This window comes from Anomaloglossus baeobatrachus, chromosome 12 (assembly GCF_048569485.1).
Source record: "Anomaloglossus baeobatrachus isolate aAnoBae1 chromosome 12, aAnoBae1.hap1, whole genome shotgun sequence".
Lineage (NCBI taxonomy): Eukaryota > Metazoa > Chordata > Amphibia > Anura > Aromobatidae > Anomaloglossus > Anomaloglossus baeobatrachus.
Window position 1 is genome coordinate 135,274,979 of NC_134364.1, and position 19,003 is coordinate 135,293,981.

The 19,003-nt window shown below is 46.2% G+C and overlaps 1 protein-coding gene across 1 annotated transcript in view; it reads left to right on the forward strand.

Moving 5' to 3' along the window:
* The window catches only part of PLA2G4F (phospholipase A2 group IVF), a 178,854-nt gene that overhangs the window by 124,290 nt on the left and 35,561 nt on the right, over positions 1-19,003 (forward strand). The window contains exons 12-13 of the mRNA XM_075330911.1: positions 10,176-10,312; positions 12,844-13,066. Of these exons, the coding sequence (XP_075187026.1) occupies positions 10,176-10,312; positions 12,844-13,066 (360 nt within the window). The remainder of the gene's footprint in view (positions 1-10,175; positions 10,313-12,843; positions 13,067-19,003) is intronic.

Here is a 19,003-nt window from a genome sequence, read left to right on the forward strand (position 1 = left end):
GCCCATGTGCAGCCGGCCCGTCTGAAGAAGCCCATGTGCAGCCGGCCCGTCTGAAGAAGGCCCATGTGCAGCCGGCCCGTCTGACTAAAGCCCATGTGCAGCCGGCCCGTCTGACTAAAGCCCATGTGCAGCCGGCCCGTCTGAAGAAGACCCATGTGCAGCCGGCCCGTCTGAAGAAGGCCCATGTGCAGCCTGCCCGTCTGAAGAAGGCCCATGTGCAGCCTGCCCGTCTGAAGAAGGCCCATGTGCAGCCGGCCCGTCTGAAGAAAGCCCATGTGCAGCCGGCCTGTCTGACTAAAGCCCATGTGCAGCCGGCCCGTCTGAAGACGGCCCATGTGCAGCCGGCCCGTCTGAAGAAAGCCCATGTGCAGCCGGCCTGTCTGAAGAAGGCCCATGTGCAGCCGGCCCGTCTGAAGAAGGCCCATGTGCAGCCGGCCCGTCTGAAGAAAGCCCATGTGCAGCCGGCCTGTCTGAAGAAGGCCCATGTGCAGCCGGCCCATCTGAAGAAGGCCCATGTGCAGCCGGCCCGTCTGAAGAAGGCCCATGTGCAGCCGGCCCGTCTGAAGAAGGCCCATGTGCAGCCGGCCTGTCTGAAGAAAGCCCATGTGCAGCCGGCCTGTCTGACTAAAGCCCATGTGCAGCCGGCCCGTCTGAAGAAAGCCCATGTGCAGCCGGCCCGTCTGAAGAAGGCCCATGTGCAGCCGGCCCGTCTGAAGAAGGCCCATGTGCAGCCGGCCCGTCTGAAGAAGGCCCATGTGCAGCCGGCCCGTCTGAAGAAGGCCCATGTGCAGCCGGCCCGTCTGAAGAAGGCCCATGTGCAGCCGGCCCGTCTGAAGAAGATTCATGTGCAGCCGGCCCGTCTGAAGAAGATTCATGTGCAGCCGGCCCGTCTGAAGAAGATTCATGTGCAGCCGGCCCACCTGAAGTTTGCCAATGAACACCTGGATGATTCTGAGAGTGATTGGGAGAAGGTGCTGTGGTCAGATGAGACAAAAATTGGGCTCTTTGGCGTTAACTCAACTTACTGTGTTTGGAGAAAGAGAACTGCTGCCTATGACTCAAAGAACACTGTCAAGCATGGAGGTGGAAACATTATGTTTTGAGGGTGTTTCTTTGCTAAGGGTACAAGACTACTTCACCACCCTAATGGGACAATGACAATGAGCCATGTACTGTAAAAACCTGAGTGACAACCTCCTTCCCTGCACCAGGACATTAAAAATGGGTCGTAGCTAGCTGGGTCTTCCAGCATGACAATTACCCAAAACATACAGCCAAGGCAGCAAAGGAGTGGCTCAAAAAGAAGAACATAAAGGTAATGGAGTGGCCTAGCCAGTCTCCAGACCTTAATCCCATAGAAAACGTAGGAGGAGCTGAAGCTCCAAGGTAAGTGACAGCCTCAAAATTTTAATTATTTAGAGATGATCTGCAAAAAAGAATGCAGCAAAATTCCTCCTGATGTGCGCAAACCTCATCATCAACTACAAGAAACTCCTGACTGCTGGGCTGCCAACAAGGGGACGGCCACCAAGTATTAAGTCTTGTTTGCCAGAGGGATGAAATACTTATTTCTCTCTACAGAATGCAAATTAATTTATATAATGTGATTTTCTGGATTTTGTTTTGGATATTCTATCTCTCACTGTTAAATGAACCTACCCTTAAAATTATAGATTGTTCATGCCTTTGTCAGTGGGCAAACTTACAAAATCAGCAAGGGATCCAATACTTATTTCCTTCACTGCACCTTGCCTGCTAACACCAGGCCTTCCATAGTTTAGCTTAGTGTCAGTTGGAGGCAGACATAGTCTGAGTCTCAGACCGGTCTTGGAAGGTTTTGTTTAGTTCAGTAGGATCTGATTGTGTGTGTCTTTGAATATTCCTATAAATCGGAGGGAGGGCATCTGCCAGCTCACCATCTCCCCCGTCTACTGCTGTAGTGCACTCTGCCCCTTTTTGCATGTCATGGCGGATTAATGAAATGGTCTCCTGTATATAGGCCACTTGGCCTGTCAGCTTGAATAGTGTGGAGTTACATTTATTGACTGCATTCAGCACATGTAATAGAGATGGGGACACCCCCAGGGTCATATTATCGGGGATGCACCCCACACTCTTGGGGGAGACCTGTGCATAACTATGTTTTTGGGATGTTTATGGCCTGGCAGAAAGCCATTCTTACTCTTCTTGCTCATGATGTGTGCAGCTGGGAGCTCTGCAGAGACATATCCCCGCCACATGCACACTAGGCCATGCCCAGCCTTGGTAGGTTAGGACTAGGGATGATCGAATACCTCAATTATTCGGCTTCGCGAATATTTGCTGAATAGGCCGCTGCTATTCGACTATTCGCGAATATTCGATGCGCAATGTAAGTCTATGGGTAACCCGAATAACAACTATTCGGACTTCCCATAGACTTACATTGCGCATTGAATATTCGCATAGCGGCGAACTATTTATCGGATATTCGCGAAGCCGAATATTTGAGGTATTCGATCATCCCTAGTTAGTACTTTACCTTTTCTCTTTTTTTGTGTTTTGGATCCGTGATGATTGTTTGGATGGGTAACAGAGTGTAAATATGCATTCAGTGTTTCATCCCATGTAGCGGCAGAGAGTACAGTCTCTACTGTTTAGCCTGTATCCTCCTATCGTCTAAGTGGCAGGACCGTGTATCTTGACACAGTTGGCGATCAGGTACCTGGGGCTTTTTGTCTTCTGCCCACCATAATGCTGAATGGAACGGAAGTTGAAGTTTGGTATTTCTTCGCCTTGCCTCAATATGAATGAATTTCAAGAAGGGAACTGTGCCCCTTTCTGTGGTCCTGCATTACACTAGGTTCCCTGTGGTCGGGGTCCTGGTTAAGGACTCGCATTTCCTCTTTTCTCTTCTGTGTGCCTCTCTATGCCTGTGGTCACTATTCTGTCTGGACCTCACACTATTATTATTATTATTATTATTATTATTATTATTTTATTTTATTTTATTACAGCCACATTTATTCCATGGCACTTTACATGTGAAAGGAGGTATACATAATAATAAGTACAATAATCATGAACAATATAAGGCATAGACTGGTATAGGAGGAGAAATGACCCTGTATGCGAGGGTTCACAGTCTACAGGGGATGGGTGAGGATACATTCGGTGAGGGTAGAGCTGGTCATGCAGTGGTAGGAATGAGGGCTACTGCAAGTTGTAGACTTGTCGGAAGAGGTAGGTCATCAGGTTCATTAGAAGGTTTCCATGGTAAGTGAGAATCTGATATGTTGGGGTAAAGCGTTCCAGATTCTGAGGGAAGCATGGGTGAATTCTTGTATAAATTTTGGGCAGAGGAGATAAGAGGGGAGGAGATAAGGTGATCTTGTGAGGATTGGATGTTTCTTTGTGTCATGGTTAGGGTTTTGAGCTGGACTGTTTGGGCAATGGGAAGCCAGTGAAGGCATTGACAGAGATGATAGGCTGGGGAACAGCAGGGGTACAACTTGATTAGTCAGGCAGCAGAGTTTAGGATATATTGGAGGGGTGCGAGCATGCTAGAAGGGAGGACACAGAGCAGCAGGTTGCAGTAGTTGAGGTGGGAGATGTTGAAGGCATGCACTAGTGTATTTGCAGATATTTGGTTAAGGATCTGTGAAATATTTTTGAGTTTGAATCAGCAGGAGGAGGAAAGGGCTTGGATATGTGGCTTAAAATGAGAGTGCAAAATCCAGGGTTACCCCGAGGCAACAAGTTTACGGGAATGGGGAGAGTGAGCAGCCATTTACTTTTATGGATAGGTCTGTTGGGAAGGTTTGAGTGAGATGGGGAAAGTTGATGAATTCTGTTTTGTCAATGTTAAGTTTTAGAAATCGAGCAGAAAAAAGGAAGAAAGACATTGTAGGATTCTGGTTAGTATTGAGGTGATATCGGGTCCAGAAAGTAAGATCTGTGTGTTGTCCGCATGGACGTGATACTGAAAGCCATAGGACTTCAACTGTCCCAGGCCAAAGAGGTAGATAGAGGAGAGCAGGGGTCCAAGAACTGAACCTTGGGGGACACCGACAGACAGGGCGCAAGATGAGGACGTGGTGTGTGAGTGGGAGATCCTGAATGTCTTGTCTGTTTGGTATGAGGAAATCCAAGATAGGGCCAAGTATATAATATCAAGAGATGAAAGAATCTGTAATAGGAGGGAATGTTCCACTGTGTCGATGGCAGAGGACAGGTCCAGGGGAGGAGGACAGTAGTGTCACTTGGTTTTGTCAGTTAGTAGATCATTGGTGACTTTAGTTAAAGCAGTTTCAGTTGAATGATGTGATTAGAAGCCAGATTATAACTGTCAAAGAGGGAGCAAGAAGAGAGGTGTGAGGACAGTTCAAGATGGACATGCTAGTCCAGTAGTTTTGAGACATAGGGAGAAGTGATATGGGGTGATGGCTAGACAAAGAGGATGGTTCAAGGGGGGGGCTTTTTAAGTTGGGTGTGATTGAAGCATGTTTAAAGCATGAGGGGAAGACACCAATTGTCAGTGATGGGTTGAAGAAATGAGTTAAGGATACTTTACATGCTGCGATATCGATATCGCTAGTGAGCGTACCCGCCCCTGTCGGTTGTGCGTCACAGGCAAATCGCTACCCGTGGCGCACAACATCGCTAACACCCGTCACACTACTTACCTGCCTAGCAACGTCGCTGTGGCCGGTGAACCGCCTACTTTCTAAGGGGGCGGTTCGTTCGGCGTCACAGTGACGTCACTAAGTGGCCGCCCAATAGAAGCGGCGGGGCGGAGATGAGCAGGACTAACATCCCGCCCACCTCCTTCCTTCCTCACTGCGGGCGGACGCAGGTACGAGGTTGTTCCTCGTTCCTGTGGTGTTATACGTAGCGATGTGTGCTGCCACAGGAACGACGTACAACCTGCGTCCATCAACAGCAACGATATTTAGGAATGGAACGACGCGTCAACGATCAACGATAAGGTAAGTAATTTTGATCATTAACAGTCGTTCCTGCGTTTCACACGCAACGACGTCGCTAACGAGGTCGGATGTGCGTCACGAATTCCGTGACCCCAATGACATCTCATTAGCGATGTCGTTATGTGTAAAGCGACCTTTAGGGTTGGGATGATGTGGGGAAGTTTGGGATGAGATAAGAAGGGAGCGGGTCAAGTGCACGAGTGGTGAGGTGTTATCTAGAGATGAAAGAGGAAATTTTCACTTCTGTCATAGCGGAGAAGCTGGTTTTGGATGAAGAGTGCTGAGTGGTTATGAGGAGAGGCTGTGGGGACTGTAGGGCAAAGTTTTCTCTGATGTGATCAATCTTTTGCTTCAAGTATGAGGCAATCTCTTCAGCTGAGATGAGAGGAGAGGGAGGTGGTGCTGAGGGATGGAGGAGACAATTGAAAGTGTTGAACTGCTGTTTAGGGTTGTGAGACAGGGAGGTTACGAGAGATGAGAAGTAGGTTTGTATTGCAGCATTGACTGTGGACTTGACATTGGTGATGGACTGTTTGTATTTAATGAGCTGTTCTTTAAAATGGGATCTCTTCCATCTCTGCTCAGCAATTCTGGAAGCCCATCTCCGTTCTTTAGTCAGGCTGTTGTGCCAGGGTTAGCTGTTGATTGATTGGGTGAGTTTTTTGTACGTCGGTGGGGTGGCTGACTCGAAAGCTGAAGCTATTGGAGTATGATATAAAGTGGCAACAATGTCTCAATCATGTAAGAAATCTATGTCACGAAGAGGAAGGAGGGCGTCACAAAGCGTCAGTGTAAATCAAGGTGTTTAAGATGCCTGTGAAGGTGTGTAAGTTTGTGATGCGAGGATTGTCCACTTGGAAAGGAGAGGGAAGAGCATATACGTAGGTTGTGGTCAGATGCAAAGCGGTGAGGGTTAGATGGGGAACAGAGGTGGGTGAAGATGAGGTTCAGTGATTGGCCAACTTTGCTGGTGGCTGCGGAGGACCATAGAGCGAGGCGGAAGTAGGAAGAGAGTGTTAGACGCTTAGAGACAGCTGAGTTGGAAGTGTAATTGGGGATATTTAAGTCACCCATGATGACAGTGGGGATGTCCGTGCAAATGAAATGAAGTAGCTAGGTGGTGAAGGGGTCAAACAATGTGATGTTTGACCCTGGGGGGTGGAAAATGACAGCCAGTTGAAGGGGGAGTAGATGCGGACAGAGTGCACCTCAAAAGAAGGGAAATGGATGGAAAGTGGTAGTGAAATTGGGGTAAAGGATCAGTTATCACACAGGAGAAAAACAACTCCTAAACCATGCTTGTTGAAAAGGGTTCACAGCAAAGTGCAAACCATTAATCAGCCTTAAAAGTTAAAAGGTAAAATTAGACTTTGCAAAAAAATAAAAAGTCTAAAGAAGCCAGGCCAGTTCTGGATAAGCATTCTGTGGGCAGATGAAACTAATATGCTGTACAGAATGATGGAAAGAAGAAAGTATAGAAAAGACTTTGAATGGATTCTCTATATTCCACCATATCTTCTGTAAACCATGGTGGAGACTGTGTGATGGCATGGGCATGCATAGCTCCCAATGGCCCTGGACCATTAGTGTATATTGATGATGTGTCTGAAGACAAAAGCAACCGGATGAATTCTAAAGTGTACAGAGCGAGACTTTCTACTTAGATTCAATCAAATGCAGCAAAGGTTGATTGGAGAGTGCTTCACAGTAGAGATGGACAATGACCCAAAACATATTGCAGAAGCAACCCAGTAGGTTTGGGGTTTTTTAAGGCAAAGACGTGGCAATCACCAGCTATCAACCTCATCAAGCTGCACTTCACATCCTTAGGACAAAACTCAAGGCAGAAAGACCCGCAAATTAGCAACACCTGAAGTCAGATACAGTAAAGGCCGGCATATTATCACAAAAATTCTAGCTCTCAGAGAACTGTTATTTTTTTCTTTAAGGAAACCTTGTACTCTGCACTGATTACCTGTATTAATTGAACCTGTTTGAACTTGTTACCTATATAAAAGACACCTCAAAAAGACACTCAATCACACTCAAACTTCTCCACCATGGCCAAGACCAAAGAGCTGTCTAAGGAGAACTTATACAAAATTGTAGACCTGTACAAGGCTCAGATGAGTTACAGGACAATAGGCAAGCAGCTTGGTGAGAAGGCATCATTTGTTGATGCAATTATTAGAAAATGGAAGAAACACAAGATGACTGTCAGCCTTACTTGGTTTGGGGCTCAATGCTAGAACTCATCTCATTCGGTAAGGATAGTACTTAGAAAGGTCAGGAATCAGCCCAGAACTAAATGGGAGGACTTGGCCAATGACCTGAGTAGAGTTGGGACCACAGTCTCAAGGCTTATACACTATATACCTTCATGGATTACATTTCTGCATGGCACACAAGGTCCCCCTGCTCACGCCAGCACATGCCCAGGCCCATTTGAAGTTTAATACAACCCACGAACACGATCCCAACATAAAGCATGGTGGTGGAAATATCACACTTTGGGAGTACTTTTCTGCAAAGTAGACAGGATGACTGCACTGTATTGAAGGGAGGATGGATGGGATCATGTATCACGGGATTTTGGCCAACAACCTCCTGCCTTCAGTAAGAGCATTGAAGATGGGTCAACGCTGGGTCTTCCAGCGTGACAATAACCCGAAACACACAGTCAGGGCAACTAAGGAGTGGTTCGGTAAGAAGCATTTCAATGTCTCCCGGTGTCACCTAGCCAGTCTCCAGAACCCAATAGAAAATCTTTGGAGGAGCTGAAACTCAGTGTTGCCCAGCAACAGTTCCGAAACCTGAAAGATCTGGAGAAAATCTTTTATGGAGGAGTGACCTGAAAGATCTGGAGAAGATCTGTATGGAGCAGAGGGCCAAAATCCCTGCTGCAGTGTGTGCAAACTTGGTCAAGAACTGCAAGAAATTTCTGACCTCTAATTACAAACAAAGATTTTTGTACCAAATATTAAGTTTTGTTTTTTCTATTGTATCAAATGCCTATTTCACGCAACAAAATGCAAGTTAATTAAAAAATATTAAATTAATAAAAAAAAAAATCCAGAAAAGCACATTGTAGGATTTTTAAATAATAATCATACAATGTGCTTTTCTGGATTTTTAAATTCTGTCTGTCACAGTTGAAGTGTACCCACAATAAAGATTACACACCTCTTCATTCTTTGTAGGTGGGAAAACGTGCAAAATCGGCCGTGTGTCAAATACTTATGTTCCCCACTGTATACAGATTATTGTGACCTTTATTATCGCTCCTTGAGCTTTCCTACACCCACTGCTGATCACTATGTCCTTTATTTCATCATTGCCTGAGTATTGTTATCTAAGCGTATTTAATACCTACTAATAATACAGGGACGCCGCCTTGTTTCTGCATTTTTGTTTGGTTGCATGGTATTTACTGTAGTTTATTGACTTTATTCTCTCTTTGGATCTGGCTTGGGACACTGGCATTACTGAATTACTCTTTAAACTATATAGATTCAAACCCGGCTGTAATCATTTATTTGAGGCATTATATACTTTCATTATTTGGGTGTGAAGACCTTCAGATTTATATATCGGTCTCCAATATCTTATTCTGATGGGGAGATTATGGTTAGAACTGTTTTTAATCTTGGCGCTATTGTGTGCTAATAAAATGTAATTTTTGTATGGGTGTGCACCTGTGACTTTATTGCTTTTCATTTCTTTCATTATATATCAATTCTTTTGGTCAGTATTTTAGCAGTATTTCTATGCCAAAACCAGGAGTGTCTCCAAAACACAAAGGTGTCAATCTTTCAATTAGGCCTAAGCCACACGGCATGAAAATCTGTGCGAGTGGAGTGCGATAAAACACTAATATTAGCCTGTGTGTCAGCGCACATGAGCGATTATTTTCTCAACCCTAATCGAACCAATAAAATAATCGAAGCATGCCGCGGGTGTAATGCAACTCTGTTTCTCTCACACCCATTCAAGTGTATAGGGCGAGATAAAAATCACACTGCACTCACGGTACATTGATGTACTGCGAGTGCAGGGCGAGAATGGCAATAGTCAGCTATGGAGGAGAGAGGGAGATAAATCCCTCCCTCCCCTCCTCAGCGCCGGCCCTCCCCTCCTGCCTACCCCTCCTCAGCGCTGGCCCTCCCCTCCTGCCTACCCCTCCTCAGCGCTGGCCCTCCCCTCCTGCCTACCCCTCCTCAGCGCCGGCCCTCCCCTCCTGCCTACCACTCCTCAGCGCCGGGCCGCCCCTCCTCAGCGCCATGCCACCCCCCGCAGCTGTGGTCGATCGCACAGTCGGACCTCAGTCGCAGTGACACTCGCATGACACTCGGCTCCTGCTGTGCTGCGAGCATGAGCCGAGTATCATGCGAGGATCGGAGTAGTTCCCGTGTGGCCCCGGCCTTATAGTTTTTCTCTGGAAGTTCCACTCCCGGCTTTGGCACACGAACACATGCAAAAATACTGAGGTGGGAATGAAACCTTGAACTGCAGCTTAACATGTAATTGAGCTAGGACTAGTCCAGTAGGCGTCACTTATGCCAGGTCAGTCATGCCTGGGATCCCCTAATTTTGGCATGTCCAGGCCTGTTTGACATTGTCAGAATCCACTTGATGGTAGGACTGCTGGCACATCACGCGTCCTCAAGCAAAGTTACAGCATACGCACTTCTGCCCTGTTCAGACTCTGCTTATAGAACTACCTTGACCATCCTGTGAATTAGTGATGACTTTCAATTGTGTGAAAACCCCATAAAGAGAATTTGTCCTGAGAACAGCATAACGTAGAGACAAAGACCCTGACTCCAGTGATGTCACTTACTGGGCTGTGCAGTGTACTTTTGATAACCTCCTGCTGATTAATCAGTGATTTTATCATTACAGGACTACTTGGCCGCTGCAGGTAGTCGAGAATATACATGAGCTCTGTATAACTGCTAGATCTGCAGCAGAGAAAACACTGATTTTAGCAAAATGACAGCAAACGGCTCAGTAAGTGACACATCACTGGAATCAGGGTTTCTGCCCCTACATTATGCTGCTCTCAGATGGGGGAGCAAAAACCTGGTGACAGATTCCCTGTAAAGCAATGTAAACATATTTTCCTGAATCAGTTTTACTCTTTGACACAAATAAACCACATAGAAAAGTCTTTACATCTGAGACCGTAACCATCTGACTTTTGCACAGGTTCCTGTGGTTGCGGTTCTGGGCTCTGGAGGGGGAGCGAGAGCCATGACGTCATTCTACGGTAGTCTGAAGGGCCTGCAGGATCTGAAGTTACTGGATAGCATCACTTACCTATCCGGGGTGTCTGGATCCACATGGTATGATATCAGTGTATTGTTACAGCTATTCTGTAAATATGGATTATAGAATAAAGGAACGCGTTGCTGAAGCCATTAGTTTATTTTCCTATCCAGTCTCCAGATCGTCTGCATAATTACAAAATGTCATGTGTTCCCTTTCATAGGGTGTGATGTGTACACAAATACATCAGCACCCCTTGACATCTGCTGGTGACCAATTAGAGAAAAATGTAATTATTGCAAATATTGAGTGTTTATAATACTCCTTTTAAACTATATATAGAGCTGCTTGAAAGTTTGTGAACCCCTTACAATTAGCAGATAATTTGATTGTCTGAAATCAATAGGACAATCAGGAGTAAGAAGGCAACCTGTTTTATTTAAAGGGAACCGATCACCAGGATTTTGGTATATAAGCTAAGGCCATAAGGTATATAAGCTAAGGCTATACTGGCACTATCAGGCTGATTCTATACATACCTGTAGTGCTCAGCTCGGATGTTTAGGTTTTGAAACCCAAGAAAGTAAAGTTTATAAAATCAGCAGCTTCTTGAGTGACAGCAGCTGAGGATCAGATAATATCTGGGGTCTGTTCATAGTTATCCCCTCCCACTGTTAGAATTAGCATAAGTATTATACAAACAACTCACTTTTTCTCTTGCAGGACCTGTGTGAGGTCATACCCATGTGACCATAAGGGGCTGGGCCTCAGCCAACAAAGCTGATACCACGAAGCAACATTTTTCTGGTGGCTGAGGCCCCGCCCCTTCTCGTCACATGGGTATGACCTCACACAGGTCCTGCAAGAGAAAAAGTGAATCGTTTGTATAATACTTATTCCCTCCCCCTGTTAGAATTAACATAAGTATGAATACTTGCATGAAAATATCATAAGCAGATATGTTTTCATGGTCTCTGGATCAGGGGTGATTCCCTCCCTCCCTCCAGAGCCCTACCAAATTAACAGCCAGGAAACTATTTCCTTGTCAGGAGATGTAACAGGTACCTTTCAATTATCTTACAACACCTCTTCCCAGCTCTTCAAAGACCCCCTGCGTAGCCAGAGACTCTCAGACTACAATCTGTATACACAGGGGTGGAGTACAAGTTTCCTGCAGGAATATAGCTTTGCTGATCAAAAAGCTAGGGCAGCCGTATTGTCTCTGTTGGGGAAGTATTAATATTGCGAGATACTTATGTCCCCCAGATATGGCGGGCATACCGCTGATCTCAAAATTCCATAACGCACATCTCACATATTTAAGCTTAATTGTAGGACATACGGAAGAGCCACAAATTAATATCTGCCCCCCAGAACATGCCAGATCCCCCTTGTGTGGTATCCACCTTCTGCTGAAATCCTAAAATAAAATACGACGGTAATATCGTCCGCGTAGGATGCTCCCACACTGAGATATAAGGACCATGAGGATTCCATAATTTTGGAAGAGGGGAAAACCCCCACCCTTACATGATGTCAGCAGAGGTGGGGGCTTCGGGTCGGACAGAGGTTAATAAAAGCCAGTGTCTTAGTACACTCTGTCAATGCCAGAGGATATACATGCTGTGTATAGGATTGTCCATTTCCAAGGGGCTGCCTCTCCCCGTATATCTGAGCCATAATCCATGACCAGGTAGTAGTAATCTTTCATTTTTTTTGTTCCTTTTTATTTTTATGTAATTGTATACTGTACTTGTATTGTTCCCTCTTGTAAATTCTTGTATATTTTTATAAACACTGCCTATTTTCGGATTAAATATATAAAATGTAATAGTTTCTTTCCTCAAGCTCTATATTTATGAATCCAAAACCCGAAGGGCCTTATGCTATCTGTAACGGGTGTCTGAACTTCCTGTACCAAATTTCGGTGGTGGCAGCAGAATTATTGTGGCGTAGAATTATTGGGGTGCTATTATTAAGGGTACTGAGGTATAAATATAAATATATATTCCATTAGCGGGAATCGGTGATATATACATTTGCCCTTGCTGTGAGACCTCCAATATTTGGCATTATTAGCGCAGCAGCCTCATTTACTTATTGTCTGGCAGTTCCGAAATTGACCTGACACTAAGGGGGCGCTAGAGAGTAGTCGTGTTCTTGACAAATCCGTGAACAGCTGCGGGATATCTGACTGACTCCCCCGGCTGTTCATGACAAATACCCACTGATATTATCTGATCCTCAGCTGCTGTCACTCAAAAAGCTGCCAGTTTTATAAACTTTACTTTCTTGGATTTCAAAACCTAAACATCCGAGCGGAGCACTACAGGTATGTATAGAATCAGCCTGATAGTGCCAGTATAGCACTGGCTTTAGCTTATATACCAAAATCCTGGTGATTGCTTCCCTTTAACGAAAAGTGATCTGTCAGAGTCTGATCTTCACAACACAGGCAGAAACATTGACAATTCTGAAGGCTTCACACACTTTGAAGCACCAATGTGGTTGTTGGGTTTCACATATAAAGGTAAGCTGTTGAGGTTTTTTAGTATAAAACCTTTGTAGTGTCATGTTTTCCTTAATGTAATTACACTGTTCACATTAGGTGTATGTCCACGCTTTATGAAGATCCTGACTGGTCGAGTACAGATTTTACGGAACCTATAACCAGGGCGCGGAGATCTATGACATCCAGCAAGTCCGGGGCATTTTCTGCAGAAAGGCTCAAACAGTGCTCACAACAGCTGATGGCCTTGGAGCGAGATGGGCACAAAGTGAATTTCAGTGACTTGTGGGGTCTTGTGTTAGAATATTTTCTTCACCAGAAGGTACAGTAATGCCGGGGTACACAACTCAACTGTTACATCCAGATTGTGCTGCTTATTGCAGAGAACTGTGTACATAGTTTAAAGCTAAACCTAATGAGATGATTCTTAAAATGTGAAAAACCCCAAATTATTTTCGTTTACAGAACACACAATGCGTTACATTTAAGGGTACGTGTCCACGATCAGTAATAGCAGCGATTTGGACGCAGTGTGTTTCCAATGTGTCTAAAACGCTGCGTTGTGCAGTAGAAGTACAGTGGATGAGATTTATACAAATCCCGTGCCCACTGTTCTTCTTTTCTCTGCAGTGTAAACTGACGTACACGCGGCTTTCTGAGCCACAGCATGTCCATTTATGCTACAGAGATGCAAGTGTTCTCCGCGGGGAGAACAGAGAGAGGGTCCGCAGCGGTCCAAACCCTGATCGTGGGCATTGGCCGCTGCGGTCTCCTGCTGGGAGCACTCCTCATAGTGTGCACCCACCCTAAGAGGAGTTCAAATTCATTAAAAATCTTCCCAAAGGCAGAAAAACTGCTACTTATTATGTGAAGTATTCCACATGAAATAGATGTAGCTGCCTAGACATTCAGCAGATGCTGGGAGACCACCAGTAATGACAATGTTGTGCTGAGGATCTTAGATCTAGCTCAGAAAAAATATCAATCTTTTCTATTAATCTATATTCCTTCCACAACTTCAGTACTGATCAGTGTGTATTATACTGCAATATGGCTCAGTGTAGCCAAATTCTGGAGAAAAGGATTCTCTCATTTAGGCCTCTTTCACACGTTCGTGGAAAACCACGCACGTTTTTCACAGACGTGTCAAAGGTGCGTTTTGCCCTCCGTGAGCCATGTTTATGGCCTACGTGTGTTCTCCGTGATAACACACGGAGAACGGGAACTTTCTGCTCACCTGTCCCTGGCGTTGCTGTCCGTGGTGCTGATCTTCGGTGCTGCTGCTTCCGGCCGCAGTGAAGTGAATATGCAATGAGCATAATGAGCCGCGGTCGGCAGCAAGTGCCAGCAGCGGCAGAGACAGGAGGGCTGGAGAAGGTGAGTAAAGATTTTTTTGTTTTTATTTTCTCTGACACGTGTGTTTTCTCCGGCGCGTGTCACACGGAACACCTCCATGTGGTCCGTTTGCGTTCCGTGTGACACCCGTGATGCCGGAGAAAAATGTACATGTTGACTGTGGAGCACACGGACGCACGTATGCTCCACACGTACACACGGTCCATGGCAGAACACGCACATGAGCGCAGACCTATTAATTTTAATGGGTCTACGTGTGCCCGTGTCTCCGGTACGTGAGGAAAAAGACCAAGCACCGGAGACAAGGACGTGTGAAAGAGGCCTTAGGGTGGGGGCTACACAGCGACATATGTTGCATGACTGCGATTCTCGGACAAGTTACATCACCAAAATAATTTGTATGCTGCAAACAAATTGCACAATCACACTACTATTCTAGACTTGCAATTTTGCAATAAGAAAAACCCAGACAAAGGCAGAAGAGGGTCGGTCTTAGCCTTATTTTTGGCCTATGCAAAATTGCCCTTTGGTGCCCACACCCAATTGACTTTTTACCCAGGTTCCCAAAACACAAACAAGGGCAGGAAACCATTTTTTTTTCATATTCCAAGAAAATTGATTTAGGTTGTGTCTCGCCCCAGGGCTATGGGGTACACTGTCCCGGGCCGTATGTGTACGGGGAACAGTTCACTGGGTGGCCGTTGCCCGATTCATGGCCCTGGGATCGCTTTTAAAAGGGGGATTATGTACAGGGGAATGTTTATAGAATTTCTATCGTGACGCCACTTGTGGGTTGCAATTATGGTGATGGAACAGCCACTGCACAGTTTCTCACCGCTGGGGCTGATGTTCGTGGCAGCCTGGATGTTGGGCCCTCCGCAAGTAGGGCCAGGGACCCAGGGGGGTAGGTGACAGTTAGGTGCGGAAACAAGGTAGGCCACACACGGGATTGCAGTGTAACAGGGTTCTTTACTCACGGCAACTTAATAACTGGTACCCGGAGGAAGGCTGGTGTCCACCGCTGGTCCCCTTAGTCCCAGTGCCAGTTTACTGGTGGCTTCTTTCCCCTGCACCCTTCTCAAGTTGGTGGGTCCCCGTGGCTTTCAGCATCTTGGGTCCCCTCCTGGTGGTCTTTCAGTCTTTAGTCCGTACGGCATGCCTTTTGAACCTGGTAGGGTTGGTGTTCTGTTCCAGTCTTTGGTTCTCCCGTCACTGCTGGTGCCTCCGGACTTTACGGTCGGTAAGGTCCTGGATGGACCCCTCACTGTGTAGATTTTATCAGGTCTGCCTGGAGCGTTTGCCTGACCTAGGGATCTGTACCCAGTCGGTACTATGGTTCCGGGAGTAGTCCACCGTACTTCACTGGCAACCACACACCTGCGCCTGACAGGTCACCATCACACACTCCCGTTTGTGCGATTACGTCCGTCTCCTCTCACACTTACAGACTCTAACTCTCTGTCTGACTGTCTGCCCCCTCTCACCTGGTCGTTGTCTAGTGGACTGGATTGGCTCCACCCCTGGGTGGCCATCCATTGGGTCCAAGTCTAGTCTGTTACCAATCCTTGTGGAAGGGAAAAACTGGGATTGTATATGTGTTTTTGCTGTTACAGGCACTGGTCTTCCAGGTTCCTAGGGGTAGGCCCTGCATCTTTGACAGGATTCAGTACCTTGTAGCTCCTGATGGGTTCAGAGGCGCTGAAATTGTCTTAGTTTTTTTTTTTTTTTTCCCTAATATGAAATTCATCACACCTGAACTCTCCCTCAAAGATGTATTCTGATCTTGTCCCTTTATGCTGTGTCCATGGTGTGGAGACACAAGGGTCAGTGGGTGCTCTGATCCGCGGGCCTGGCTGTCTTTATACAGACCGGGAATAAGAGCGGTCCGGGTTTACTGCTGCGCTAGAAACCACGTGAATCCAAAGGGGTGTAATGAAATCTTTTTTTCTTTAGTTCTGAGGATTTCATCACACACCTTTGGATTCATGTGGTTTCTGGTGCAGCAGTAAACCCGGACCTCTCTTATTCCCATTATTTTAACCCTTTCTTCGGGGCTGCTGCTGGCCATCATTTGATATATGTGTATATAGGAGTTGTGCCTGACACAACCTCAGCAGGTGAGTGTGCCTTTGGCACCTTATTTGTGAACTCTCATACCTGGTAAGACCCTATATGCGCTTTCTCTTCCACAGACAAATAATTATTTATACAGACTGCACAGCCCAGGGCTCATCCCAGTGAACGCCCGCACTCCTTCCCCATGGGCAGAACACTACTCAGACAACACAGCGGGAGGGAACCACACATTGTAAGACCTCCGGGGTCATCTGGTCCAACCCCCGGCTCAAAGCAGGATTCACTACATCATCCCAGACAGATCCAACCTCTTTTTAAAGACTCCATTGAAGGAGACCTCACCACCTCTCGTGGCCGCCTGTTCCACTCACTCTCAACAAGATTTTCCTAATATGTAATCTATGTCTCCTCCCATCAGTGTCATCCCATTGCTTCTAGTATTTCCTTGTGAAAATGAAAATAAAACTGATCCCTCTACAGCGTGACCGCCTGTAAGATATTTGTAGACCGCTATTAGGTCTCCTCTCAGTCGTCTTCTCTTTTGCAAGCTAAACAATCCTAAATCCTGTAACCGTTCCACTCACTGGTAAGACTTTATTGGTCACCAACAGGCAAAACCATATCACACATTCCCGGCAGGGACACAAGATGGTACACGCGACAGTCGCACCCTTCTGCTGACCCGCCAGGGATTAGAGTCTTCATGAATTCATAGCTTCCAGGGCCATCTATCCCAGTCCAGCAGCGCCCCGCTTTTGGCGTTCACCCACTGAGAAGAGACGGTGGCAAGCTTAGGGAACAGTTCTGTGATAGGTGATCTGGTGATAGGAGCAAGAGCCATTGGTGGGATCCGCATCTACTGTACAAGTGCTGTGCATAGGCCATAAATGTACAGGTGAGAATGATGCACGATGTAGCCAGTGGCCCTGCTCTGCATGTACTCGGGGCCAAAAAGGCGAAAATACAGATGTTAAAGGGGATGGTACAAAATTAGAAAATACGTTTTTACTTCCCTGCATAATAATAGTGTCCTCAGGTTATATCTGGCATTGATCTGAACAGGTTGAGGTGCAGCACCACATACACATTTTGTAGTAGAATAATGCTATATTAATCCCGAATAACCCCTTGACTCCACACTCTGGGCTCACACCAGTTGGCAATGCTGTAAATTATTTTGCGGGAAATCTGTAAAACAAATCTAGGCTGAATCATGTGGCTACTGAGGAAGATTATGTATAATACACCTCAGCTGCTGCAGAACCTCCCATAATACACATCTCAGCTGCAGCAGAACATCATAAAACACTTCAGCTGTGGCGGAACCTCATTATACAAATCCTTGCAGCTGCAGAGCCTCAAAATGCACCTCAGCTACTGCGGAACCTCTTAATACACACCTTAACTGCTGCAGAATTTCATAATACACACTCCATCTGCTGCAGAACAGCATAACACACCTCAGCTGCTGCAGAACCTCATAATACACTTCTCAGCTGCTGCAGATGCTTATATTGCTCACCTCAGCTGCTGCAGAACCAAATAATACTATACACCTCAGATGCAGAACATCATAATAGACCTCAGCTGCTGCACAACCTCATGATACACACCTCTGCTGCTGCAGAGCATCATGGTATACATCTCCGCTGCTGTAAAACCTCCTAGTACACACCTCTGCTGCTGGAGAACCTCATAGTACACCTCAGGTGCTGCAGAACATCACAATACAATACACACCTCCACTTTTAATGTTGCACTATTGACTAATTGATAGAATGGCATTTCTTCCCATATTGAACCATTACGTCATCCGCACACAGCAGTGACGCCATGTAATTTATGAGGCTTCCAATGTTGTTTTGCCAAAAGATAAGGGAATCTGACAGCTGATTCCTACTGCACGATCTCTGGGCCACAGGATTCAGACATCGGCTCCATTATTGCAGCCTTTTACTTTTTACTCTGATGCCAGCATTTCAGATAAACATACATTTGATATCAGGCTGCGTACCCTGCAACCTGGTCATTAGCCTAACAGACCGGTCCACGGTGGTCACTCCCTGCTTTGCTCTCCTAGACAGACCAGTCCCCTCCCCTTCCCTTCCCAGTGTCTGTAATTTTGCAGGTTAGAATCAAGAGACAATGAAAAGGGTTAAACGCCATGCTGTCACATAAAAAAATGAGTCCAAGGGTACAAGTTTATTTTTTACATGTTTCGGAGAGTGCCCTCTCCTTCTTCAGGAGAAAAAAATCACATACAGGGTACAGACAGCAGGCAGTGTATATACAGAGACAAGTAAATTGTACTCACAGCCCACTCTGAATAAAAGCGGAAATGAACTCTAGGGAAAAAAATATATCTACTTTATGTATTATCTATATGGCCCCCATTGTGTATCCACATAGCTCTACTACTATTTAAAAAACAAAACACAATCTCTCACATGTCCGTGGTTCCACGTCGAGCGGTTCGTTCCTCTTCCTTCTTTTATTGGCTGGCTCCCTGCATCCCACGTAGTGCTCAAGCAGATGTCTGCGCTAATTGGGCTCCCAAGCATGACAGCCTCATATTGTGGGGCCCCTGCGGCTTCAGGCACCACAGGGTACTGCACCTCACCCAGGGGCAGTATTCATTTCGGATACGGAGGAGGTCGGCACTGGTAAACCACCAATAATACACCATCCATGACATAACACAGGAGCTCTCCAACTGGGACTGGGCTAGGGTAGGTCCAGGGGTGACCATCACAAGGCACGGGACCTCTTGCCCACTAGTTCAGGAACCCGGGAGGCGGGGCACCCACAAGGGTAGTTAGGAGCGATC